The 26,265-nt window shown below is 38.6% G+C and overlaps 2 protein-coding genes across 2 annotated transcripts in view; both read left to right on the top strand.

The window, feature by feature from the left end:
- The first annotated feature begins 907 nt into the window (after positions 1 to 907).
- On the top strand, positions 908 to 8,728 carry LOC135222861 (uncharacterized). Its single transcript, XM_064261197.1, has 3 exons — positions 908 to 1,019; positions 1,522 to 1,675; positions 3,085 to 8,728. Exons 1-3 carry the CDS (start codon positions 932 to 934, stop codon positions 3,218 to 3,220), a joined length of 378 nt encoding a protein of 125 aa, XP_064117267.1. The 5' UTR covers positions 908 to 931; the 3' UTR covers positions 3,221 to 8,728.
- A 4,220-nt stretch (positions 8,729 to 12,948) lies between these two features.
- The window catches only part of LOC135222856 (zinc finger HIT domain-containing protein 2-like), a 96,833-nt gene continuing 83,516 nt past the window's right edge, over positions 12,949 to 26,265 (top strand). Inside the window, exons 1-2 of the mRNA XM_064261194.1 lie at positions 12,949 to 13,101; positions 17,464 to 17,590. Coding sequence (XP_064117264.1) covers positions 13,067 to 13,101; positions 17,464 to 17,590 — 162 coding nt within the window. The 5' untranslated portion in view covers positions 12,949 to 13,066. The remainder of the gene's footprint in view (positions 13,102 to 17,463; positions 17,591 to 26,265) is intronic.

Raw genomic sequence — 26,265 nt, 5'->3', positions numbered from 1 at the left:
ATGGTAAATAGTAAAATGTGCAACTGAGTTATAAACTTGAATGTATTTCTTGTGGGTTAGGCTAGCACTAGGCTAAATAAAATGTTACAGACCATAACAATGTTACAGATCATAGCTCTGTAAGGTTTATTTTTAAACAGGTAATCACATAGAGTTTGAAATAGTATAGTACTGTATTTGGGTAGCATGCAGATATAGGGGTAACAACTTACTTGAGGGGGAGGCCTTTTACCTCCACCCTTGCCAGGCAAGGGCACCGTATCCTAGGTAAGGTAAGGTAATAGTAGGTCTGGTTAGGTTGTATTCTTTTTGAAATGCTTATTACATTAAAGAGTAGCCTAAGCCAAACCATGTGACCCTTTCCATCTACATTGGCTACATGCATATATTTTTTAAACTTTACATTCATTCCCAACTGAATTGGTGGATAATCCATTACACACTCCCCTAAGTCTAACAATAAAGAAATACCAGATTGGGAAGCCTTTGGTTTGGTGAGAGATACAAAAACTAGTGGTTTCCAGTAATTAACTTTATGTATAATGATATCCTGAACAACCCAAGGAAGGAAAACCATTCTGTAGCCCCTGTAGGGGTTAGTACCACCAAACTGTGTCTTACAAGGTGCACTGTAGGCTTTAATAAAAAGTAGCAGACTTACAAGAGAGAAAGACCCAAGAATTTTCATAATTAGTAAACAAATTTTTTTTTTTTTAAATATATTCAAGTTTATATTAGAAGACCAAGCATGTTGAATTAGCGCTTTTACTTTGTTTTAAAGTAATTAGTTACATTTTGTTTAATTTCAGGCTTAGAGTATACATTATACCTATAATGAAAGAGTTGTCTGAATTGCAGAAGTGTACCTATGTCACTTTTCCAGGTTTAAGTTTGTGTGTTACGATGTGTTGGATCTCATCCTGGATGTGGAATGTATGACTTTGATTGGCGGTATTATTGGAGTTATAATTGTCCAGATCCAGGTGACAAATGTGTCAAAGTCATTGAACAAAAAGGAGGTAAGGCCTTTTTTTTTCTTTTTTTTATTGGTATTCATACTTATCTATATGTGTGCAGTCTGGATTGTAATTGAAAAATTACATTTGCTAAGTTTTTTGTTTAGTTTATCTGTTCTAGTTAGTTAAAGATGTTTTATTTACTAATATGATGTAAGTTGAAGCTTTATAGGCTTTACATAATTCTCCTTCATTTAAAAATGGGTTATGTATACATATATTATTGCTTGGCTTTAGTGGGGCCAATAAACTGGCATTAGTTGATATCCAAAGTTAAACTGGAAAATGTCATTTTCTAGATCCATTTCATCAACAGGAAATTTTTTACTACGTATTTGTTGTTGCGAAGTGAAGCATGAGCGGGTATGAACTGCTAAAACTTATATATATAATGTTTTGATATCTAACTGTCATCTTTTTATTTTATGGAAAGTATAGACTTCAGTCTGTCAGTGACATGTAGTAAAGTATCAAGTTACAACTCCATATTATGATTTTGTCACAGCTGAACTGATGGTGATAAGAGACTGTCTCAGTTATCTGGAAGGACACAGAAGAGATATTCCTGCGGATCGGTACGAAGGATGTCGTCCTGCTGCAGCTGACCCACAGTTGGGACATTATATATTCCCATCAGTAGATGAGATAGATCACAGGAGGTATATATATAATTTATAGTGTTTATTACTTATTCCCCTTACAAATAGCCATCTTTTGGTCTGATTTTCACAGATTCAGCTTTCCAACTTATCTTGTTTTATATATACACTTAATAATAGATAAAAAAAACCATGAATGATGATCATAATAACAACAACAACAATAACCAAATTGTAAGATTTTCAAAGAGCTGTATTTAATAAATGAAATCTACTATGAGATTCAGAGCCTTTGTCCCGGTGTTTTTCCAGAATAACTTATTTCTGTGCATTTGTCAAAGATATTACTTAGCCATAGTATACTTTACATCCCTACCTAATTTTTGGCAGCATTCTTCATTACTTATATTAGAAAAAAGTATAATTATTCATAAGAGTAAAATAAAGCCGCCAAAGCCAGTTATGGAACACTGTAATGTATGGGTTCAAAATTATATGTGACGTAAAGATACGACGTGCCGACTCCTCCCACAAGGTGATGATGACAATCAGCTGTCTCTGTAATTCTGAATGAATGTTGGTGCCTTGTCAAGGCTTCGAGAATGGCGGCTATGATAAGTCATTGTCCCTGTGGTTGCCGGACAGCTTTTGTGATTCAACTTGCATGCACGATGGTTTGAAAGTGAGGAGGCCCGTGGAATACCCTACATAAGCTTGAACAGGTAAATGATTACTACGACTACTACAACTACTACAAAGTTTAAACAAGGAGTATTGGTTGTATTTCATTGTTGCCAGAGGTTGAGACTTTTTCAATAATAGCCAATCATCCATCGAGGAGGCAAGTTAATGACATCATAAGTTACGTCATTATATTTTTGAAAGACATTCCTCTGAGTTTGCTGGCAATGTCTACAAGAAGTTGGTGTTACTCTTATAATTACCAGAATTATGCAACTTTCGTAATACAGAATACAGTAAAAAATTAGGTAGGGATGCAAGATACCCTGTGACAGTGTCATCTTTGTCAGGTACATTGATAAAATGTTATTCCGGAAAAACACCGGGACACTGGCTGTGAATCTCGGTAAACTTTATCATTAGTACAGATAAATAATTTTGGCCAGCAATATGAGAGCTAAATGAATTATCACAGTGATCTGATTAAACTACCTAATAATCATAATGACACCCTTTTATAATAATATCCTTTTTAGGGATGTTGTGTACCCACTGTTAATGTTCTTAATTCATATCTACATGTACAATGCTCTTGATGCTGAAACTTGAGGTTTTGGTGGTCACCCTGTTGTTTTTATTCTTATATAATATTACTATATATATATATATATATATATATATATATATATATATATATATATATATATATATATATATATATATATATATATATATGTGTGTGTGTGTGTGTGGTGTGTGTGTATAAATATATTTTTTTTATCTTTCAGGAAACATTATAAGAACGTCACATTCTGTTTCTGTGATTTTGATGAACGTTGCAACAGTGCTTCTACAAGTACAGTGAGTGTAGCCTTCTTACTGCTGAGTGTTGGTGTCCTGTTTTTCTCACTATGTTCATATTGAAACTGAGCTGACATCTAGAAGTACAAAGAAGAGGGGAAGTACTGTAAGGGCTCTATTCCATAGTATATACTATTGTTATTATGATTACTGCCTGAGTTTTGAATGGCTTATGAGAACATTACAATTTTTATGGATGGTTTTATTATCAGGTATGAATTTTTTTTAAAATTTGAATTGCCAGCATATCTATACAGTATTGGGAAGTATTCAGACTATAGTTATTTAATATTTTGCAATAGGAAACCCTGCATGTAGTATAAATTTGATTAAAGAAACAATTTTCTTATTTAGGAACATTTTCACTGACTCGGAATTATTTATCTTTTTCACAAAAATTCAGTATCGTAGGTCTCATAGTATACATTGCATGAAAATCTTACCACTGATAATCTCATTCTTCCCTTATATCTTTAGGAGGCCATAACAATATGGACTATTCAAAGTATAGTATTAATGCTTTCAACTATGATAAATTGATAAATAAAAAACAAATGTCACTTGTTATTTGATCACTTTTAAAGAATATCAGGCAATAAAATCATTTCACAACATAACCATAGCTGCCTACCAAAATGTTAAACAGATTTTTCATTGTGTATTTATATACAATTCCAAAGCCTTGTACTGTATTATCTGGTAAGTATGGGTTTCCTAAAACAGCACGGTGGACACTTTTAAGAAGTATTGAAATTTAAAAAAGAATTTCTGGACTTAGCTATGGAGTTTTCCAGAAAGTACACTAATACTGCCAAGTGTAGGTGAATATATTAAACTTTCATTCCAGGATATGATCTTCCTGTATGTGACTTACATTTCATGCTCAGAAGTTTTATTTGTTACTTTTAATTTTTATTTTTTATTTGTAAATAGCATTTTCTTTTATTAGTACAGGGTACAGTATTAAGTATATACCTTGGAACTATTTGCAGTGATGATTATGAGGTTTTATGTTATGGTCATTGAAAAGCTTGTGTCAAAGGTATCTGTATTATGTTATAATGGTGTCTCGGGCCATTTTCTTGAATTCCCTAATGGTTTTTATGGCCTCAGGTAGGTTTGGCATTTCATACAATTGTAGTCAAGTACTTTTACTGCTGTGGTCAAGACTATAAAAATCTTGTTGCTTTGTTTCAGGTTAAGTAACCATGAATCTTTACAAATTTATAAAACAGATACATATTTTTTCTGCAAATATAATAAGTTTTTAAGGAAATTCACAATTGCCTTTTATGTTGGAGTATTCCTCTGCAAGCTGGCATTGTTCACAAACTTGATAAATAGGTAGCTAAATGGAAGTAAGGAAAGTGGCTGAAAACTGTCATTCACCTATCATCATCAAGTACTTTTTCTTTTGGCTTTGTCAAGTGTTTGGTTACTTTCAATGTGAAAAATGAACATAACAAAGGTGTGAAAAGTTTGGGCAAATGTATATGGCCCTCCAAGCACTCTGTTTAATTGAATCCCCACCATTACTGTTCCTTTGTAGGGGTAGGATCTGCAGTTGTCGGAAATTTTCGGTAGAGGAGGAATGTGACTAGTGTTAGCCTACCACTCCCTCCTCCCCACCATTAACCTCTCCCAGCTCCTTCATTATGTACACTGCTCTTTCAGCTGATAGGGGTTACGGTCAGAGAGTTGATTGATAAACCTACCCTTGCCATGCTACCTACTACCATTTTCTGTTGCCACACTTGGGAAAATTAATTCTATACAGGCATCTTCCCTTGAACTTGTTTCAGTGACACCTGAAGCATCAATAATCAACTTCAAGAGATCATCCTTCCCAGCTCATACATTTAGTGGGGAGATCACAGAGGACCTTGCATGGAGAGGGCAATCTTTTATGAATATCAACATTTTGGAAAAGCAAGCAGCACCACTAACCCTGCAAGCCTTCCAGGATTATTTTGGTAGATCACATAATAATGATAATGAGCAACAACAGGATCATTATTTCCCTTCACCTTTGACATGCAAAGTAGATGCACAAATGTACAATTCACCATGCCTTCGAGCGACTATCCAGGTATATTTTGGGAGTGAGGAATGCTTTGACAGACCAGCTCAACTGGTTTCTTTATATAGAGAAGGCTATTTAAGCTCTAAATCACCAGTGATCAACCTGCTCATCAAGTGACTAAGCAGGGAGCTCCTGCGGTTGTGCTTTCCATTGTCAGATCCCTGAATTGCCCTGGAGGATGCCATTTAGCAAGCCTGGAATATTCTGTATGGCTGCACCTTTCCTTCGCGTACCCTATCCCACCAAGTAGTCAACCATGCATATATCACTATGGGGCTCAGATATCCAGATAGCTTCTTTTGGTTTCCCATTTTTCTGGTTCCTAACCTTGGAAAGTTGAACATCTATAATTCTTGACACAGACAGGTCTTTTTTTTTTCCCTCCCTAGTTAGAGCTTATGTTCAGTAGGTCATGGGCCTGGCAAGTAACATGCCCATCTCATCCAGTACTTGAAGGCTTGGAATCTCTCATGTTCATTAATTCTTGGGTTTGATGGAGAAACTCAAGACTCAGTTCTGATGAGAGATATAAGATATTTTTTATTTCCTCTCTTTGGGACCTTGCTGGTAGCCAAGATGAGAGGCCTTGCTTGGTATGAGCCGTAGTAAGACCCAGCCTCTCAGGCCATTGTGACAGCGCCTCATGCTATTACCAGCATACACAAGAAGTGGGTATCTAGGAACCTTTTTTTGTTGGTATGTGATGTATCAAATGACTATACGCACAAACTCGTTAAGTCAAGGGCTTTTGAACTGTCCTGAACATTTTGGAAAAACTTCCTGGCAACATGAAGCATCAAATCACCTTTTCCTCACTACCCCTAAGGGATGTCACCCACAGGTGCCCATACCTTTTTTAGGACCTATTGTGGTTGCTCAAGAGGTTGTGTAATCACTGCTTCTTTTGGGCAGAAAATCATTCTACCTAAGGTATCAGGAGGCCATAAGTCTGTGGTCAAATGGTAAAGTAACTGGCTTGTCTCCATTTTTCTATCTTCCTCACTCTACAGGGCAACAGCTCATTCTTAGTACATGCTGGACTGGGCATGTATTCAGATGGTTACTCAGTCAAGAAACCAGTCCTAGAGCTTCTGCAGATAAGATGTGAGTATCTGCACCCTTAATATTAACAAGAGGTCTGGGGTGAATAGTAGTTATATTCCAAAGTCATTAATTATATTGGTCAGAAGACATAGGTGCCCTCTGACTTGTGCAACTGCAAAGGGGTTGTACTTGTTTTTCCAAGGATTTTCATATTTGAGTGAGAGTCCAAACACACTCGCTTGAGCTCAGTGTGTTATAGCTTTATCATTCATATGCCAGATCAAGTAGTAGATTAGAGTCATTGCTCCCCTACTCATATAATGACCTGGAAAGTGACATTTTCACCTAAGGAGTAAGTTCCTTTATAAAAAGCAATGGTTTGTATTTCTGTAGAAACAAATAAACATATTTTCCTAGGGGTATGTATTTCCTGTCTCAACCACACTACTTTGTCCCTGATGCCAAAGAAAAAAGTGCTTGGTGATGCAGGTGAGTGAGTGTTCAGTATTTCCCATTCACCCTCTATAAATGCCTGTCAACTATTTTTGTTATAAAGTTTCAGTGACCAATTCCAGACTGCACTGAGGAATACTCCTACATATACTGTAATGGTGGTTTGGCTTGCATACCTAGGAAGAAAAAAAAAAAAGTAATTTCAAAATTTATTTTGCACACTGCTAATCTTGTATTTCAAGACAAATAATATATATATGTAGAGTTGTATATTTTACTAATTTACTTGTAGACTCAAAAAATGTGGCAGCTAAGGCAAGTTGTGACTTTAAGAAACCGGCGATGAATTTTGTATTTATGTCAGCACTGTTGTTCTCCAGTTCATGAGAGATACAGAGAAACTGCAGTTTTATAAGAATAATTTGTCACATTCTTAATTAATGCAAAACTTAATAATCAATAAATTGAAGTATTGCAAATAATGACTTGTAAAGTGATTGAACTGCTCAGTATTGAATTTAGTATACTGTTACTTTTGAGTATTGTATTATATTGACTGTACATAGACAGTTTCAACCTTATAACGCACAATAGTAAGTACAAAGTACTGTACTGCTTATGCTGTTATGTGTATTGATAGGATTATATTGATTTATTTTAACTTAGCACTTTGGTTGCTAAGCCTAGAAGTTCAACAATACCAACCATATTCCGGAAACAGTTTTGTAAGCCCATAAATTGCTGAAAATTGTGAATCAGGTTACCTCACTCTTATTAATGATTTACTCAGTCATCTGCTGTTTAAAAAACCTGCATTATTATTTTTCATGAAGTAGTTTCACTGCACCACCACTGTAACATTTCTGGGACAGAGGAGAATTAATAATGGGGTTAGACAGATACTGTAATTGGAAACTAAACAGAAGGATCAAAGGAGAAGGGAATGCAGCAAGGGATGAAGGAAAGTTGCAAAAATCTCTTACTGTTTTACTTACTGCCAAAGAGCTTTACAAGGCTCTAAAAGTAATCCCCTCCTACAGACACCCTAACTCGAGAGTAAGGGAGGGGTGTGCATTTTACAGTAGTACTATGTCAGTAGCACAGGCATCTTTATACTAGAGCAATACATACTATTGTTTCATGATGTTTTGTGATAGTATATTCTATGCTGCCCTGGGTAAGTTTCTTAGAATTTAAATTCAATGAATATTAAATAACTAAGAATGTTTGAGGTAAAAAAATAACAATGCATACCAGTAGTATAGTAGTTAATTTTGTCTGCCATTGTGAGGTTAACTAACAATCCTTATGCAGCCTATAAAACAATAGTTGAGACAAAACACTTGTTTAGCAATGTTGCAATTTACATTTAAAATATTGCCTTAAAGTATATTTTAGTCAAATTAAAAAGTCCTTCATGAAAGTAAATATATTGCACAGTATATAGTTAATTGTAAAAGTAATGACCATTGAGTGTTGGCAAACTATTGAATTTGACTGTTTTATGTCACAATTTGATATATAGGGTATTGTCAAGTAAGAACATTTATTTTTCTCCAGAATTAGGAATCTCACTTTAAAGTAGTGTTTGCATAGATTGTCTAATTATAAATAAGTGAACAGTAATGTGTAACTTGCCCAAAGTGATGTAAGCCATATGAACTTCAGTAGTAATTTAGCAATAGTGGTCAGTTGATAAGGTATATGTAAGTTTTGTACGAGTAATTTTAAATTCTTTCCTTTTAATGTCACATTAACAGACCAGAAAGGAGAATATTTTTTGAATAAATGCAGCCATGTACATTTTCTGTTTCTATATTTTTAGCGTCATTGATGTGTTTTCTTTGTGGCACTGTAACACGGTTAAATTACAAAATACAGTAAAAGTTTGTGATTGAAACTATGTCCGTCCATTTTCAGGAATATTACTAGAATAAATTGTTTCATATTTTTCTATGAGCTGAGAATATCTGAAATAAAATTAAAATGATCTTTTGTATTATTTAGATCACTACACCAAGAGATGAATACCTAGACCTGTTGGCCATCCAGGTTGAAAGAACACAGGTCAGAGAAAGGTTGAGAGCTTTCATATCATATTCGACACTAAAGTGAAAAGTTGACAAAAATGCACTTATGATGATGATACTCAGGAGGCAGAACTTTCTGAGTATTCAGATATCTGATTCATCCCAAATGACAGTTTCCAATGCTTATTAGAATTTCCATTTAGAATTGTACTTACAAAGCAATATAATGAAGTCTTGTTTTTACTTGAAGGTAAAGCTCCTCAATGTCTAATTGGGAACAGCCAGACACGGATAGTTGCTTTAATTATGCTGTATGACTAATAAAGGGATGTTCACAGGACTGTCTGGCAGGGTATCTTGTGGATTGTAAAGCCTGAAAGGACTTCACAACGAGCGGCCTGATCGGCATGCTCCGGGGTTGGCGGGCAAATTCTGGCGGGCTTACCCATGAATGTTGTCCACACAGGTGAGGTGATGGAGAGGTGGGCATGCCCGACAATGTGAGTAGTTTGTTCAGTGTGGTACGATAAACATAGTGCCTACTGCAAAGACGAAGATATTGTGTAGCATGATAATTGCTTTGTGTGTGATGAAAAAGAAGAAAAAGTAGAGAATATGGTGCAAAGAATGGCTCGGTAAAAGAAATGTATATGGTTAACGTACGTCTGCCAGGGTCGAAGCTCAAGCCATCGGGCACCACCATGGTGATTTTGCTACAAGACCAATCGGGCAATTTGACGGTTTGCCTGTCAAGTGTGCCCGTTAGAGGGGAGGTCCGCCGATCAGGCCCGGTCGTGTGGACAGGCCTTTAGTGTGCAAGAAGGAACTGATAGCCAAGGTACCATCCAGGTAGGAAGCTCGTGGGAGTAATGCTTAAAATAAAACCTGTTTTAGTTGAGGATTATGACTAACACTGAATTGATTCCAAGTTGAAGGTGTCCCATGCATCAGATTGAAGTCACTGATTCAACTTAAGGGAGAAAAGTAATGCATCAAAAGTCTCTGTAGAAATGAGAATACTTCTTAAATAGATAAAATGCTGATGTTGTCATCATTTGTGGTTGCAGATACATTTGTTTGCATGTACAGTACAGTATATATTTTTTATTTAAATTGAAAAAATTCCTGAATATGCAATGAGAAATGTTTGCTAACATTTGAAAAATTCTCAATGCAAGGATGATTGTTATTACATAAACATGGAGGTTGCAACCATTCATAAAAAATTTTAATAATCATAGCTTTGAATGACTGCTTTGTGTAGTTACAGACAAATGTGCCACTATCAATAATTAACTTACACATGAAGGGGGATAAGAGATACTAATCTTGTCTATACTTAAAAGACAGTTATGAATGGTGTTCATTAAGGATTAGCACAGTCCTTTTGTTTATCATAAATGAAGCATCTTTAAAGGGTGCACATATGAAAGTCTAGTGTTGACAATAGAATACAAGGATGATGAATGTAGAAGATATGCCTCAAAGTTATTGTAAAGAAAACAAAACTTGTGGTGAAAGCAAGCAGAATTAAATCACTATTGATTAAAGTCCTCATGGCTGCTGCGGATATTGGGATGTAGGGTTATACACATACGTGTTATACTGAAGGTAACAGACGGCATCACAAGAGATACTCGGAATTATTGCAAGATGTAAATGAAGCAGTAGATTTTAATACTCAAAATTTATAAGATAAGGAAACGGGAAGGAGGAACTTTGGTACAGTACATGGAAAGTCTTGGCAAATTGGAAATTTCCTTTACCTTTAATATGGATTTAATTTTAAAGCAGGAATCAAATTCCTGTAGGATAAGAATGGCAGGCTGGTTGCATGAAAGTTGGAAGAGATGTTGACTTTGGGAAAATGTGTGTCCCATAAGTAAATACACGAAGATTAAAAAAAAAAGCTAAAAATATGAAAAAGATAGAAATGGCAACGAATTTGAAGAGGTGTGACTAAGTGTGCTAAGTTTCATAGCTTAATAGTAATGGAAAGATTATACTACTGCTGAGGGAAGTTGCAGAGAGATAAGGTGTCCGAAGGCTGGATAATAGACTTGGAACGTTTTGGATATGTGATAAGATAGGTTGAGGAGTAGTTAGCCTGAAAAGTTGTGGATATGGAAAAATTGGGGTGAGGGCCAAGAAAAATCACATAGAAAATTCACTTGTGAAGATTTAAGATCTAGATCTAATGGAAATTCGAGGAGAAAGTTTGCAAGACAGAAGGCAGAAAAACCCCCGAAAACCCCCATTTTACAGCTAACCCATTAAAGGAAAAATTTTATGTAAAAACGATAAAAATGATACAAAACAAAAATTTATTTTTTATATGATCCATAAATTGTTGATAGGAAACAGTAAAAATGTACTTTTAGATATCTATTACATCTTCTACTTATTAAGTAGCATTTAGCTATTCAACTGATGAAGGGAAGCACTGATTAATTAGAAATAAGCAAACAATGTCCTTTAGCCATTCATGTAACTAACCAATAAAATCAGGAAGAACTTCCAAAATAACCATATCCTGTTAAAATTATTGTATTTGAGCAAATACTTATCTAAAAATAAATTATGTTAAATAGAACTACATGTATTTAGATATAATAGAGACAGGTATAAATCTAAAGGCACAGTGTTTAACATAACTGACTTTGAAACAACACACAACACTACTAATAGGGAGCTAGAGAGGGAAATAGGTTCTGAGCAGTATCTTTATGGTAATTTAGTGTTCGATCAACTGTCGGTAGAAATTCACACACACACACACACACACACACACACACACACACACACACACACACACACACACACACACACACACACACACACACACACACACATATATATATATATATATATATATATATATATATATATAATATAGTAATAAGGAAGTGCATGAGGTTCTTTATGGAGCCCTTACATAGACTAGACCTCGATACTACTACTATAAGCCAGTCATGACCACTAAGCAGTATAAGCTTAGAAAGCGACGATCTAACGAAAAAAAAATAAAAGAATATAATACAGTAGAAGACACCTACGTAAATGCAATTGAAGCATCGCCCGAAATTTATGAATTAATTGAGCAAGACATGGAAGTGAAGATACTGAAAAATACACAGTAGCGCATAGAGAATTATAGCATATAAAATTGCAGAAGGGATAGTTAAAACAAGGTAATACTTTTAGTACTACATAACATTGGGCAGGTTTAGAGGAGACAAGCAAAAATAAAACGAAAAGTAAAATATATTCGAAATAATGGCAGGCAACAACAGAAATATGCTAATTAAGGTACAATGGAAGAAAGTAAGGAGAAAATCAGAAATTAATATATATATAGCAAAAATAATCCAGTTATAGCAAAAAGCTGCAATAAATTACTGCTAAAAAAATAATTAGAAAGGATTAGTTCTGTGCGGTACCACAATGAAGAACATCAATGAAACATTAAAAAGGCCGCAAAAGACAGAGGAAACAGTGTGGTTGACCGCAGTTTATGAAGAACATAGAAGAAATAGGTGAGTTAGCATGAAAAGAGGGTAGGAACACTAAAAGATGTAACCATCTTTTAGAAGAGATGGAAACAGGTGAAAGAATACCAAGAAAGATGAAAGAAGGAGATAAGAAAGGATGAGAAATAGAGAGCAACAACTGGAAGAAAGAGGGCCCTTGGACAGCGGAAGAAGATTCTATATTGCAATTTGCAATGTAGTGCGTACACCATACCCTATTGGGGACGCCTAGAAGAATCTGACATATAACCTGTTGCCTGCATATGACTAGAATAAAATATTCTGTTTAATGACAGTAAACTCTCACGAGAAATGGTTAATATAATAAATACTAGGGGATCAAGTAAGAGTCTCCCGTGGACGGAGCTAAACAAAACTTCGTAACAATATGTAATAAATACAAAAATAGAAACAGAATAGCTGATCAAATTAAAAAGAAAAAAAAATTATTGTACTCGCAACTGTGTTAGTTAAATAAAGGAATCAGGAAGGAGATAGGCGTTGAAACAAATTAAAATAAAAGAATTGCATTTTACATCAAGAATGTGATGAAAATTTAGCAAAAAATTACTCGTTCATACAAGAAAGAGAATGGAAAAGAAGGCAGAAATATTGTACAACAAGAAAAAAAGAAGTTAAGAAGCGAGGATCTCAAGGAGGTGCCGATGCAAAGGAAATATTTCCGAACTGCACTGAACCGAACTGAACTGGAAAAGCTTGAACTGTCATTACATTTTGAGGGTAATTAAAGATTACTAATAAAGTTGCAATGGCGACATCGACAGCTGTGGAAAAATGTAGCTTGTAAGTAGACCGGTGTTCCTGTTTTTAGTAGTGTTCGTTAGCTAGTGGGTAGGTACTATATATGGACTCAGCTAATTTACCTACTAGCTAGGCCTACCTAGCCTATAGGTAGTAAGCTGGCTAATCTGTTCCAGGGTTTAGGCTAGTAAACTTCTCTTACTAGGGACTACCTAGGTACCTAGTATTACCTAGTAGCTATAGGTAGTAGGTATAGGTAGTACTTTGATCTACCTAGGACCATTTCTAGTTATAGCTATCAGGTTAGGCCTAGGTAGTACGCCTAGTACCTAGCTAATAGGTACCTACTAGGGTAAAAAACTGCATGGTACAGGGGTGGGACCATATACGATCAATGTGTACAACCCCAAGAAAAGTACATTAGCCTATTACGCGTCCTGACACCGGAGTAGAGGTCTTTAGCTCCGTTTCTCACCAACAACAAGTTGCGTCTGATGCCCATCTCCGATGTCAGGACGCGTTATATATTGTACTTTTCTTGGGGTTGTACACATTGATCGTACATGGTCCACCCCTAGTACCATGCGGTTTTTTACCCTAGCTACCTAGTAGTAACCTAGTACCTAGTACCTAAGCATTTCTGCGCTAGGCATTTCACAAGAAATGTAATTTAACCGGACTTACCTTTACCTAGCTAACCTAACCTGGTTGGAGGGGCCTCTGCCACCCAGGACCTCCCCGCCTAGTATATACCTAATTTGAGACCCTCCGATTTTGCATTCAGCCCAATTCTGGTAACCGGCCCAATAGGGTAAATGACTGAGTGGTGACATAGTAGGTAGCAACCACCTCTAATAGAGCGCAACCCCCTTCCCTAAAAAGTACTTGAATTCGCTGCCATGAGCAACGGAGCGTCAGTCAAAAGTTGTGGCCCATCCACGTGGCACACCATGATCTCTACATAGGGTAAAAAACCGCATGGTACAGGGGTGGACCATGTACGATCAATGTGTACAACCCCAAGAAAAGTACATTATAACGCGTCCTGACACCGGAGTAGAGGTCTTTAGCTCCGTTTCTCACCAACAACAAGTCGCGTCTGATGCCCATCTCCGATGTCAGGACGCGTTATAATGTACTTTTTTGGGGGTTGTACACTTTGATCGTACATGGTCCACCCCTGTACCATGCGGTTTTTTACCCTACCTCTTAAGGTAGGTGGGTAAATGACATAGCGGCCACCTCACTCAGAATGTGGCCACTTCCAGAATTATGTATTAGCTATTTCGTTATTTACGTGAAAATACTTACTTCGAGAGGAGCATAGAGATCTTGGTGTGCTGCCTGGATAGGTCACAATTCTTGACTGATGCTCATGGCAGCGAATTCAAGTACTTTTGCAAAAAAGTGGCTGCATTCCGGGATTGGTGGCCGCTATGTCCCCTTTTGGTTATATACCCTAAGGGTTTTTTCCAAAATTATGAAATAATGGCATAATTCAAGCACTTTTTCGGGAAGTGGCCGCATTCTAAGGGAGGTGACTCCATATAAAAAAGTAGGCTTAGTTAAACCTAGGCCTAGCCTACCAGTGAATTTACTATTGCAATGTTTTTTTAATTTTGAAATAAGAGTAGCTAGCAAGATATTTACCAATTAGCCTAATTTGGGAAGGAATTGTAATTCATGTTGACAACTGCCTTAATCCCGTAGACTGCTGGACGTGCATAATCTGTGATTTACTCGTACAGCCTACCAGTAGCCTGGGCTATAGGGTACCACATATGCCAGACTTGTGCTTGTGTGATCTAGATATTAATTTTATTCTTTTATGTAGGCTTAGGTTAACAATTACTTAATGATTTTTTATTAATTATTAATTAAACTTTTTAATTAAATCGAATATTATTTAATTCAGTTTTTAATGAAAAACATTTAAAAATATGTGTTATGCAGTTCAGGTGTGGTATCATGAAAAGTTTACCAAAATAATTTGAGAAATTTACTGCCGTTTATTTATGTTCATACGCTAATCCTTGTGGGGCTGGTACGTACTAAACATGGTGTCCTGGGTAGCTTTTCTGCGTAAGAACATAAACAAAAGATGGCGAATTCCTCACATTATATCTGTAAATTCCTCAAGTTATCTCACCTGTACTGCATCATGTGCACCCTCCTTTATATTATTCAGTAAACAAATTTCATTAATACATAATATCTCCATGAAGAGCTCTTCCTTAGAAATTCCAATAATTTTAGCCATTTAAAATGTGATAAGTTTATATTGTAAAGCATCTCACTATATTCATACACTGCCCACTCTACCTTTTATGCAGTGTAGTAAAAGATTGTGGTCAATCCAAAACCACTGGTATTGGAAAAAAAGGCTTCTTAAAAAAATTACCACTCAAGTTTTATTACTTTATATATATGCAATACATATGTAAGTCTTTTATTTCCAGAATATTGTCTCTACAAGACATGAAAAACCATGGGTTTAACCGGTTGTTAGAGAAAAGGTAAAAGTTACTACAAAAGATTGACATTCATTGTGTAACCGCAATTTCCTTCAAGGCCAGTTTGTAAAATTGGTCACATAGGTTACCGTAAGCATAATGGTAATGAGGAGCCTATTTTACTTCTATGAGGAGGAACATCCAAATAACTACATATCCTTTTCTTTGAGATTGCTGCACATTTACTGGCCAAGTCCCATAATTAAAACTTGCTTTGTGGGCTAATATGATCAAATTAGACCTAAGCTAGAAACTGTCACAGAACTCGAAGCTCGGTTCAGCTTCAAATTCTTCAGTCGGCAATTAAAACTGTTATGTATTGAATAGCTAATTTGACTAATGAATGAGAGAGAGAGAGAGTTAATGACAACAAGCCAAACGGGGGGACTGTGTAGTTTAGATAAATTTTCTCAAACTACAATAATGAGTTCCCTCTTGAGAAATATACCCCTATATAAAGGACTCTTGCTTGCATACCTATGAATAATACAAATGACATTACCTGAAAAATTTGTTATTATTGTTTGTTTACACAAACATTTGATGTTATTAAAATATATAGCTACAGTAGGGCAGACAAAACTTTGACAAAACATGCAAGTAGAACAGCAGGTTAAATCTTTTTAATGATAATGCTACTGTAATTTGTAAAGGAAAACAAAAACAGCTTAGGTGTAGCAGAAAACATTTTGTAACAAACTGTCAATGTAGAAGAAAATACCAATAAAGCAGAAAATCTGACAGGTAGAACTGTCCTTTAAAATAAATACACACACACACACACACACACACATATATATACATATGTATATACACACACATATATATACACACATATATATATACACATATATATATACATATATAGTTTATTATACTACATGCATGTAGTAATAAAACTGCATAAAAACAAAAGTACTATAGGTTTAGGAGAGAGCATGTTGTAGGAGGAACAACTAACAGTACAGTTATCATATACATAAAACTTAGTAAAAAGTTTGGAAAATAGTGCTCTGTAAAAAAAAATTAATCATAAGTGCAAAATTCTCCACAGTTATCACCATGTGCTTTTATTTTCACTTTTGTTGTTGTTATGATAATATGTACTCATTCTACAGTACTAAGATGCCCTCATCATGGACATCTGAACAGTATGTGTTTATCCAGATTAAGTATCACTTGTCAGAGCTTCTGTTCACTTCTTGACTGGTACTCAGTGTTGAATCTCTTTTGTGCTAGTTAGCTCCTTGGTTTTTTGGTGGAAACCCAGGATTCATCGGTTCTGACAAGAGATAAGAGAACTTTCATATTCTCTCTCTCTGAGACCTAGGGGGGCCTCCAAGCAAGAGACTTACATGCCTGGTATATGACGGATTGCTTGACATTATGTAACCCAGTGTTAATATTGATGGAACTTTAACTGAAATTGCAATGTTATAGGTCTACATACTTAATGATCTTTTATGGCCTAACTTGCCCCCAGATCCCTATTTAGTATATGTATAGTACATCACCCAGAAAGTAATTAATTTCCCATTATTAATAGTCCACTAAATTAGTATATGGAAAGTGACAAAAAGTGATGTGATCTCAGTACATTACATGGCTAGGATGCCTCTTGTTACTGTATGCCCTTGAAGGCTACCACAGAATAGAGTGCTGGTGCCACTAATTTTAGGAAGCTTTTGGATAAGGCTAGGGTGTGGTTGGACAAATACAGTTTGTCTATATGAATTATTATGTACAGTACTGAAATTAGCAAAACTTTTTCTTGTTATTTAGAAATTTCATTTAAAATTTGAGAGGTTAGGAGAATAGGGCAGTATTTAGGAAAATATAACAGTATCTGGTGTTTGCATGTTTTTTTAATTGCCTCTAATTTCTTTTTCAGTTGTGCAAATAATGCAAAATACACTTGCCCTAGGTGCAATTCTCAGTATTGCTCTTCAGCTTGCTACAGAAATGAAGCCCATGCTCAATGCTCAGAAAATTTTTATAAAGAGCAGGTGAAAGCAGAGGTAAGATGTAGTCATAGAGAAAGGATTTTTATAGGTTTAAGTATACCACTGCCATTATGTATTCCAGTATTTTGTATAAGTGACTTACCCAGTAATTTCATAGCTATAGTTTTCCATGTATGGCAGCCTAATTCAAATTTTGCGGGTAGTGCTTCGATTGCTCAGTGTAGTTATACAGTGCGTCCCCCCCTATTGGCAATACTAGGAATGACATGGCTAATCACCTCATTCTGTGTCCTGCCTTTTATTTGTTATTTTAATTCAGATTATCATCAAGCTGGCTACCTACAGTCGCTGGGAATAGTTTTGTCTTAAAAAAATAATTCTCAGATATTACACTATCGTTTTAGGCCAAAATTTTTGCATTTATGATTTGCTCACTGGGCTTAGGCTACGTGCAAGTCGCCTGTTAATAATTGCCTTAAAAGTAGTTCTTGGTTGTTATAACATTCAATTGGGACAAATTCTTTTGAATTCATGATTTGTCACTTTGCATAGGCTATTCGCATACTGCCGTCAAATAATTGCCTTAAAGTACTGTATGTAAGTTTTAATGTTACATCATCCCTTTAGGCTAAAACTTTTGTATAAATGTTTTACCTACTGGCCTTAGGCTGCATGCAAGTTGTAGTTTAATAATTGCATTAAGGTACCTAATTCTTGATGTTACATCATTCCTTTAGGACAAACTTATGCTTTTAGGATTTGTTTACCGGCCTTAGGCTTTTAGCAAGCCACGGGTAAATAATTACTGTAAAGTAATTCTCGAATGTTACACCATTCCTTTAAGGCAAAATTTTTTGCATTTATGATTTGCTTACCAGCCTTAGGCTGTGTGCAAGTCACCAGTTAATAATTACTTTAAAAGTCATTCTTGGATGTTGCATCTTTCCATTAGGCCAATATTTTGCTTTTATGATTTGCTTACCAGCCATAGGCTATTTGCAAGCCACCAGTAAATATGATTGCCTTAAAGTAGTTTGTGAATGTAAAGACAGTTCTTGTAGGCCAAACATTTGCAATTAGGCAAAAACATTTTGTTTTGTTAACTAAGCCTGGGATACTCCATCACGTTTCCATTTGCAGAGAACTGGAAAGTGTTTTGGGTTTGAAACATAGTAAGGAGAGAATGGTGTTGATGTTTGGCTGCTGAGGACCTTAGGTGGATGTGTTCTGGTCAGTTGAGTATCGACTATGGCTTTTTCCGTCGACAGTACTTTGGAATGTTATAGAGAGGGCTCACTTGGCCTTGGCGTATGGGGTATTTTCTTGGTGTCAGGCAATTGTGAATATTCCACCAGTTTGCTTGGGTGGACTGGAGCGCAGGCCACTTGAGTCCACTAGTGGGGCGCGAAATTGGTTACTGGATTCGATTAGTACTTCGAATTTCTGAAAATTCTAGTTAGGATTTCCTTTTGATTAATTGCTTATTAGTAAGGGATATTTGTTTTATTCTTTTATCACTAATTAGAGAATAAAAAAAAGTTTTTTATACATGCAACTTACCCGGCAGATATATACTTAGCTATAGACTCCGTCGTCCCGACAGAATTCAAAACTCGCGGCACACGCTACAGGTAGGTCAGGTGATCTACCATTCCCGCCGCTGGTGGCGGAATCCCGACCATTCCCGTTTTCTGAGTCAGATTTTCTCTGTCGCTGAGGCCGGCAACAACTGTTGTTTGGTCTCTCCTGATTGGAATTCTGCTCATTTGCCGAGAATTGGTTGGACTCATTTGGTGAAGTACTCTTGTTTATTCTCGGGATTGGCATACGCTTATTTTGGACTGGATTAGGACTTGGATTTGGTTTTTTCTATTAAGATGGCTGAAGTTAAAGTAACACCTAAGTTTAGGGTTTGTGCAAGGGAAGAATGCAGAACTAGGTTGTTTAAAGCAGAGGTAGATCCTCATACACTTTGTAGTAAATGTAGAGGTTCTGAATGTGCATTTGATAGAACTTGTGCTGAATGTGAAGGGCTTACGGAGCAAGGATGAAGGATTTAGCTTCTTATATTAAGAAAAGAGAGAAGGATAGAGCTAGGAAAGCGTCAGCTAGAAGCTCGAGTAGATCTTGTTCTTTTGAGCCTGAATTAGAAACTAACAAGCTAGATGATGTTTCTCCCATAACCTCAGCCCCTTCTCCCTGTGTTGAGTTCTAAGGATTCATTTTCAGAAATGGAAAAAATGAGATCCTCGATCAGGGAGCTTCAGGAGCAGCTTAAAGCTATGGAAACACAAGGTAAGAGTGTCAGTGAATACAGTGACCCCAGTGCAGTGGAGGGGGCGTCTGATCGGCTCCGCATTGCTCCTAGGCCTAGACCGCTTCCAAACTCCCAGGACCAGGGAGGAGGAATGTCAAAAGCCGCAGGGAGGATGTGGAGCATCCCCAACGATCAGGCGTCCCTTCGGCAGATCCTGAAGTAACGACCCAGGCTGCCTTGGATAGCCGTAGAAAAGGCATCCTGGAAGAGTGTTTTTCTGCGTCGGACTCCTCCTCGTCCAGGCGTGGATGGAGCTCTGCTTCGAAGTCTCGTCCTCTGAAGAGATCGTGGGTAGCGCCGAAAGGAGACGCTTTTTGATTCAAGCCCAGAGCGATTTCCAGAGGATTTTCCTTCGACTATAAGAAGGCGAGAAGACCGTCTCCAGCGCCTCAACGATCCGACTAAGCTTTTCCTGCTTAATCTACAGGAGCAAATATCCTCCTTGGTAGGCGCTCTACATAAGGATTCGTCTCGAAGAAAAGACTCCTCCCTTCCAGTGAAGAGATCGAAGTTTTCTTCTCCTGGTAGGAGAGAAGTTTCTCACTCTAGCAGGCGCTCGTCACCGGAGAGACTCTCTCGTTCTCCCTTTAAACGATCCTCTCCTATCTAATAGGAAGAAAGTTCCCAGCGGTAGCCGCTCGCAGAGCAAGCGATCAGCTACGTCTCTTAGGAGAAGTCAGGAGTCGGACTCCTCTTCTGAGGATCAGGATAGGCGTCAAGAGCCTAAGAAGCAGGAGCTTTTTAGACACATAGAGTTGACAGAGCCTAGTAGGCGCCAAGAATATCACAGGCGTATAGAGCCTAACAGACGCCAGGAGTCTTGTGAGAGGCGTCAAGAGCCTACCAGGAGTCACGACAAGCGCCAGGAGTCAAGCAGGCGCAGGAATCAAGCAGGCTTCAGGAGTCGAGCAGGCGTCAGGAGTCGGGTAGCGCCAGGAGTCTAGCAGACGCCAGGAGTCGAGCAGGCGGTCAGGAGTCGAGTAAGCGCCAGGCTCCTTGTACGAGCTTAGGTCAGAGTAAGACCCCTTCGCACTTTATGAGTTCTTCGGAGAGTAGGAGGCCTTCACCTGGTAGGAAACAGGTTCCTGAGAGATCTCGTGCGTTTAAGAACTCTATTGCGCCTTGTAGTAGCAAGGATTTGTCACACGGACGACGTTCTTCTTCGTTTGACAGAAGTCCCTCGACAACTAAGAACCGCTCTTCTCCGAAAGGATCCCCTACAGCCGGAGACTTAGAAGAAGTCTCGGATGAAGAATTACCAGTGGATGTAGTAGTCTCTGATTATAAGAGATTGTCCTTGTTGTTGTTGCAGGAGTTCGGGGATAAGCTTCAACCAGCGGATCCGCCCTCTCCAGGATCTTTGCTATCAAGCACGAAGTCTCCAAAAGCATCCTCCATTTGTAAAAAATGCGTCCAGCCCTTAGTATGAAAAAAGCGTTCAAAGGATTTGGAGAATGGCTTAAGAATAAAAGAGGGAGGCGGGCAAGACTGTTTTTTCATGCCCTCCTTCAAAGTTGACGGGTAAACCTGGAAGATGGTACGATACCCAGGAACCTATGGGCCTAGGACTGCCTTCATCGGCAGACGCAGATTACGCTTCCTTAGTAGATTCTTCAAGGAGGCGCGCTCTACTATCAGCAAAAGCTACTTGGGGATGTGTGAACTGGACCATCTACTAAAGGGACTCTTTAGGACACTCGAAGTATTCAATTTTATGGACTGGGCTTTGGGAGCCCTTGCAAGAAGAGAGCCCAAGATCCCGAATTTGTCACTATGGACGAATTATCGAGTGTATTATCGTGTCTGGACAGAACGGTGATGGACGGTTCGGTGGAAGTGGCTGCTCTTTTTGGATCGGGAGTTTTGAAAAAGAGAGCAGTGTACGGGTCTTTCCTGTCCAAGTCAGTATCTCCTCTACAGAGGTCGGCCTTGCTATATTCGCCACTTTCGAACCACCTTTTCCCACAGGACACGGTGAGGGATGTAGCAAAATCTTTAGCTGGAAAAGCCACACAGGATTTACTGACACAGTCAGCAAAGAGGTTCAAGCCTGCTGTTCCTTTTCAAAAGAAGGATAAAGCACCTCTTCAGCAGCCCTTTCGAGGAGCCTCTTCCTCCTCAAGAACCCCTTTTAGAGGTAGAAGACCGGATACCAGAGGAAGACCTTTCAGGAGACCCGCAGGGAAGGCAAATGAAGAAGAAGTCCTCCAGATAGCGGTAGGCGCCAGACTGTCGAACTTTGCCAGAGTCTGGGCGAAGAGAGGGGCGGACAGCTGGACCCTCTCGATCCTCGAGAGAGGATACCTCATCCCCTTCAGGGAATATCCTCCCTTAACAAGAACTCCAAGGGAGTTAACAGCGAGATACAAGGATCCTGTCAAGAGTCAAGCTCTCCTGCAAGCAGTAGAACTTATGTTGCAGAAAAGGGCAATAGAACCGGTTCAAGATCTCCATTCACCAGGTTTCTACAACCGTCTATTCCTGGTACCAAAAGCCTCGGGCGGTGGAGGCCGGTTTTGGACGTAAGTGCGCTGAACGTCTTTGTGATAAAGAAGAAGTTCTCGATGGAGACCTCTTCCTCTGTACTTTCTGCTCTTCGTCCAGGGGACTGGATGGTATCCCTGGACCTTCAAGAAGCATATTTCCATGTGCCAATTCATCCGGCATCAAGGAAATACCTAAGATTCATGTCACAGGGAAGAGTGTTTCAATTTCGAGCGCTTTGCTTCGGACTTTCGACGGCCCCGCAAGTCTTCACGGGTATCCTAAGGAATGTGGCGCATTGGCTACATTTAGAAGGGATCAGAATCTCGATGTATTTGGACGACTGGCTAATACGAGCAAAGTCGAAGCAACAGTGTCTGGAGGACCTTTCGGTAACATTAAAGATGGCGCAGTCATTGGGACTCCTAGTCAACCTCGAGAAGTCCCAGCTGGATCCCCAGCAGAACATAGTTTATCTGGGGATTCGGATGGATTCTCGGGGTTTTCTAGCGTCTCCATCAACAGAGAGAATAGAGCGCTGCCTTACAAAGGTGTCAGTATTTCTAGGGAAAGAGCATTGTTCCGCGAGGGAGTGGATGAGTTTGCTGGAACCGTTTCCTCGTTTGAGCAGTTCGTTTCCCTAGGGAGACTGCACCTAAGACCCCTTCAGTATTATCTGAAGGAGAACTGGGATCAAAGTTCCCAGGACCTCGAAGAGTCATTCAGGATAACGGACAAGGTCAAACAAGATCTTCGGTGGTGGTTAGACCCGAAGAAACTCGGTCAAGGAATATCCTTGCACATAAAGAGCCCTCTCCGAGCGTTGTTTGCAGACGCATCGGACGTAGGGTGGGGAGCAACGTTGGATTCGCAAGAAGTGTCGGGAACCTGGGAAGGAGCTCAGGTGTCCTGGCACATAAACAAAAAGGAACTGAAAGCCATTCACCTAGCTCTCTTGCACTTTCAAGAACAGATATTAGGATCGATCATTCAGGTCAATTCCGACAACACGACAGCCCTAGCATATATCAGGAAGCAAGGGGGAACTCATTCATTCTCCCTTTACGAGACAGCGAGGGAGTTGTTGCTTTGGGCGCAAGAGAAGCAGATCTCTCTTCTAACGAGATTTATTCAGGGAGAGAGAAATGTTCGAGCGGATCTGCTAAGCAGAAGAAACCAAGTGCTCCCCACCGAATGGACTCTCAACCCTCAAGTGTGCGATCAGTTATGGGGGTTATGGGGAAGGCCGAACGTAGACTTGTTCGCAACCAACTGGAACAAGAGGTTGGAGAATTATTGCTCCCCCATCGCAGATCCAAGAGCAATAGCGATAGACGGCCTCCTCATGGATTGGAAGGGAATAGACGGGTACGCTTTTCCCCCCTTCAAACTGGTAGGGGAAGTAATAAGAAAGTTTGCCTCCTCAGAGGGAACGAAATTAACTTTGATCGCCCCCTTTTGGCCAGCCCTAGATTGGGTGACAGAGTTGCTGGAGTGGATAGTGGATCTTCCCAGATCGCTCCCACTAAGGAGCGATCTTCTCAAACAACCCCACTTCGACAGGTATCACAAAAACCTCCCCGCTCTAAGTCTGACTGCCTTCAGACTATCGAAGGACTCGTTAGAGCGAGGGGGTTTTCTCGCGAAGCTTCAAAAGCCAAATCACAAGAGCCAGGAGACCATCCACATTACGGGTGTACCAGTCGAAGTTGGGAAGTGTTTAGAAGATGGTGCAGGACGCATGAGCTATCCTCTTCCAGTACCTCTATAACCGACATTGCAAATTTTCTTCTTTACCTTAGAAGAAAATGTGGCCTAGCTGTATCTACGATCAAGGGGTATAGAAGTATGCTGGCCTCGGTGTTTAGGCATAGGGGTCTGGATGTGTCGGACAATAAGGATCTACATGACCTTATTAGGTCTTTCGAGACCTCAAAAAGTCAGAATAATAAAACTCCCAGTTGGAACTTGGATATAGTGCTTCATTATCTGATGTCTGAAAGATTCGTACCTTCCAATAATTCTTCTTTTAGAGATTTGACAAGGAAGTCTCTATTCCTGTTCGCCTTAGCCACGGCAAAAAGGGTGAGTGAGCTTCAAGCGTTAGAGGGCAGAGTGGGTTTTAAGAAGGAGGCTGCAATTTGCTCTTTTAAGCCTCTCTTCTTAGCCAAGAACGAAAACCCATCAAAACCGTGGCCTAGAAGCTTCGAAGTGAAGGCACTCTCTTCTCTTACGGGGGAAGAACAGGAGAAGACCCTTTGTCCAGTAAGAGCGCTAAAATTTTATTTACAAAGAAAGTCTCTTTTGGGAGGTACGCAGGAAAGTCTTTGGTGTTCGGTCAAGGATCCTACAAGGCCAATATCAAAAAACGCCCTTACGTTTTTCATTAAAGACATTATTAAGGAAGCGCATCTTAAATGTGGTGAAGAACAATTTAAACTCCTCAGGGTAAAAGCACACGAAGTGAGGGCCATAGCAACCTCAATGGCTTTTCATAAAACGTGGTCCCTTCAAAATCTAATTGAATCCACGTATTGGAAGTGTAACTCAGTGTTCGCCTCTCATTATCTAAGGGATGTGAGAGTTACTTATGAGAAGTGCTTTTCACTGGGAGCGTATGTGTCCGCGGATTTAGTGCTGGGAGGAGGAGCTGAGGTTAATCCTAATTAGTTAGGTTATGTAATTTTAACATTATGGTGTTTGGTTTTTATGGTTGACTGAAAGAGGGTATAGGAATAACCCTTTTCAGTTCTTAGATTTAACATGGTTAGGAAGGTCAGGTGGTCGGGATTAACTTTTGGTCTCCTCATTGTGCATTATGTAAAGCCTAAAGCTCTGTCATGTAAGAGGGCTAGCCCCCATTGATAAGATACAGGTCAGGCTCTGCCATGTAAGCGGGTAAGCCCCATTGGTACGATCCATGCAGGTTCTGTCGCGTAAGTGGGCTAGCCCCCATTGACATGATCCAGAAGGGCTGTTCGGTCATAGGTGGTTTACCTCACTGAAGCTCTTGAGGCATGCAGACTAAATGACAGTAATCATGAAGTCTTTGGCCCAAACAGGTAAGAACCAAGGATTGATATCCTACAACAATTGTTGTTTCCCGTTATTAAATTTTTTTTTTTTTTTTTTTTTTTTTTTTATATATAGCTGTCTCTCGCCCTCCACCAAGGGTGTCAATCAGCTAAGTATATATCTGCCGGGTAAGTTGCATGTATAAAAATGATATTGTTAAGATACAATAAAGTTTTATACATACTTACCTGGCAGATATATACGATTAAGGGCCCACCCAGCCTCCCTCAGGAGACAGGTGTAAGAGAAAATCTGGCTCAGAAAACGGGAATGGTCGGGATTCCGCCACCCAGCAGCGGGAATGGTAGATCACCTGACCTACCTGTAGCGTGTGCCGCGAGTTTTGAATTCTGTCGGGACGACGGAGTCTATAGCTAAGTATATATCTGCCAGGTAAGTATGTAATAAAACTTTATTGTATCTTAACAATATCATGTTTTACAATATTAGAGTCGGTTTTGCCTTGATATTTTAGTACAAAAACTACTCTTTGATTTAAATTTATCTTTTATTTTAGAAGGTACAGTAGTCCCCCCGTATTCATGTGGAATGCATACCATACCCCCTCCCCCCCGCAAATAGTTTGAATCCCAATAAAAATGCTTAAAACCTCCTATTTTGTTAGTTAAAACTCAAGAAAAAAACACAAAATTTTTGTACCCTGTTTTTTAATGTTTTATCACAAAAAGTGCATTTCATGATAAATTGATTAAAAAAACTGGAATTTGTGGATATTTTTAATAGAAAAATATGGCAAATAGGTGAATTTCCCGCGAATAATGGGGGGGAATTGTTCCTGAGAGAAATCCGCGAATGCAGGAGTCTGCGAATCCGTAGAACACGAATACGGGGG

Source organism: Macrobrachium nipponense, chromosome 8, assembly GCF_015104395.2.
Source record: "Macrobrachium nipponense isolate FS-2020 chromosome 8, ASM1510439v2, whole genome shotgun sequence".
Classification (NCBI taxonomy): domain Eukaryota; kingdom Metazoa; phylum Arthropoda; class Malacostraca; order Decapoda; family Palaemonidae; genus Macrobrachium; species Macrobrachium nipponense.
Note: the sequence above shows the minus strand (reverse complement) of the source record. Positions and strands in the feature narration are given on the sequence as shown.

Excerpts from the sequence above, each read along its gene's own strand:
- LOC135222861 (XM_064261197.1), top strand. The coding sequence starts at position 932 with ATGTATGACTTTGATTGGCGGTATTATTGGAGTTATAATTGTCCAGAT. Across the intron at positions 1,020-1,521 it reads AGTCATTGAACAAAAAGGAG|CTGAACTGATGGTGATAAGA; the intron begins GTAAGGCCTTTT and ends ATTTTGTCACAG. Across the intron at positions 1,676-3,084 it reads GATGAGATAGATCACAGGAG|GAAACATTATAAGAACGTCA; the intron begins GTATATATATAA and ends TTTATCTTTCAG.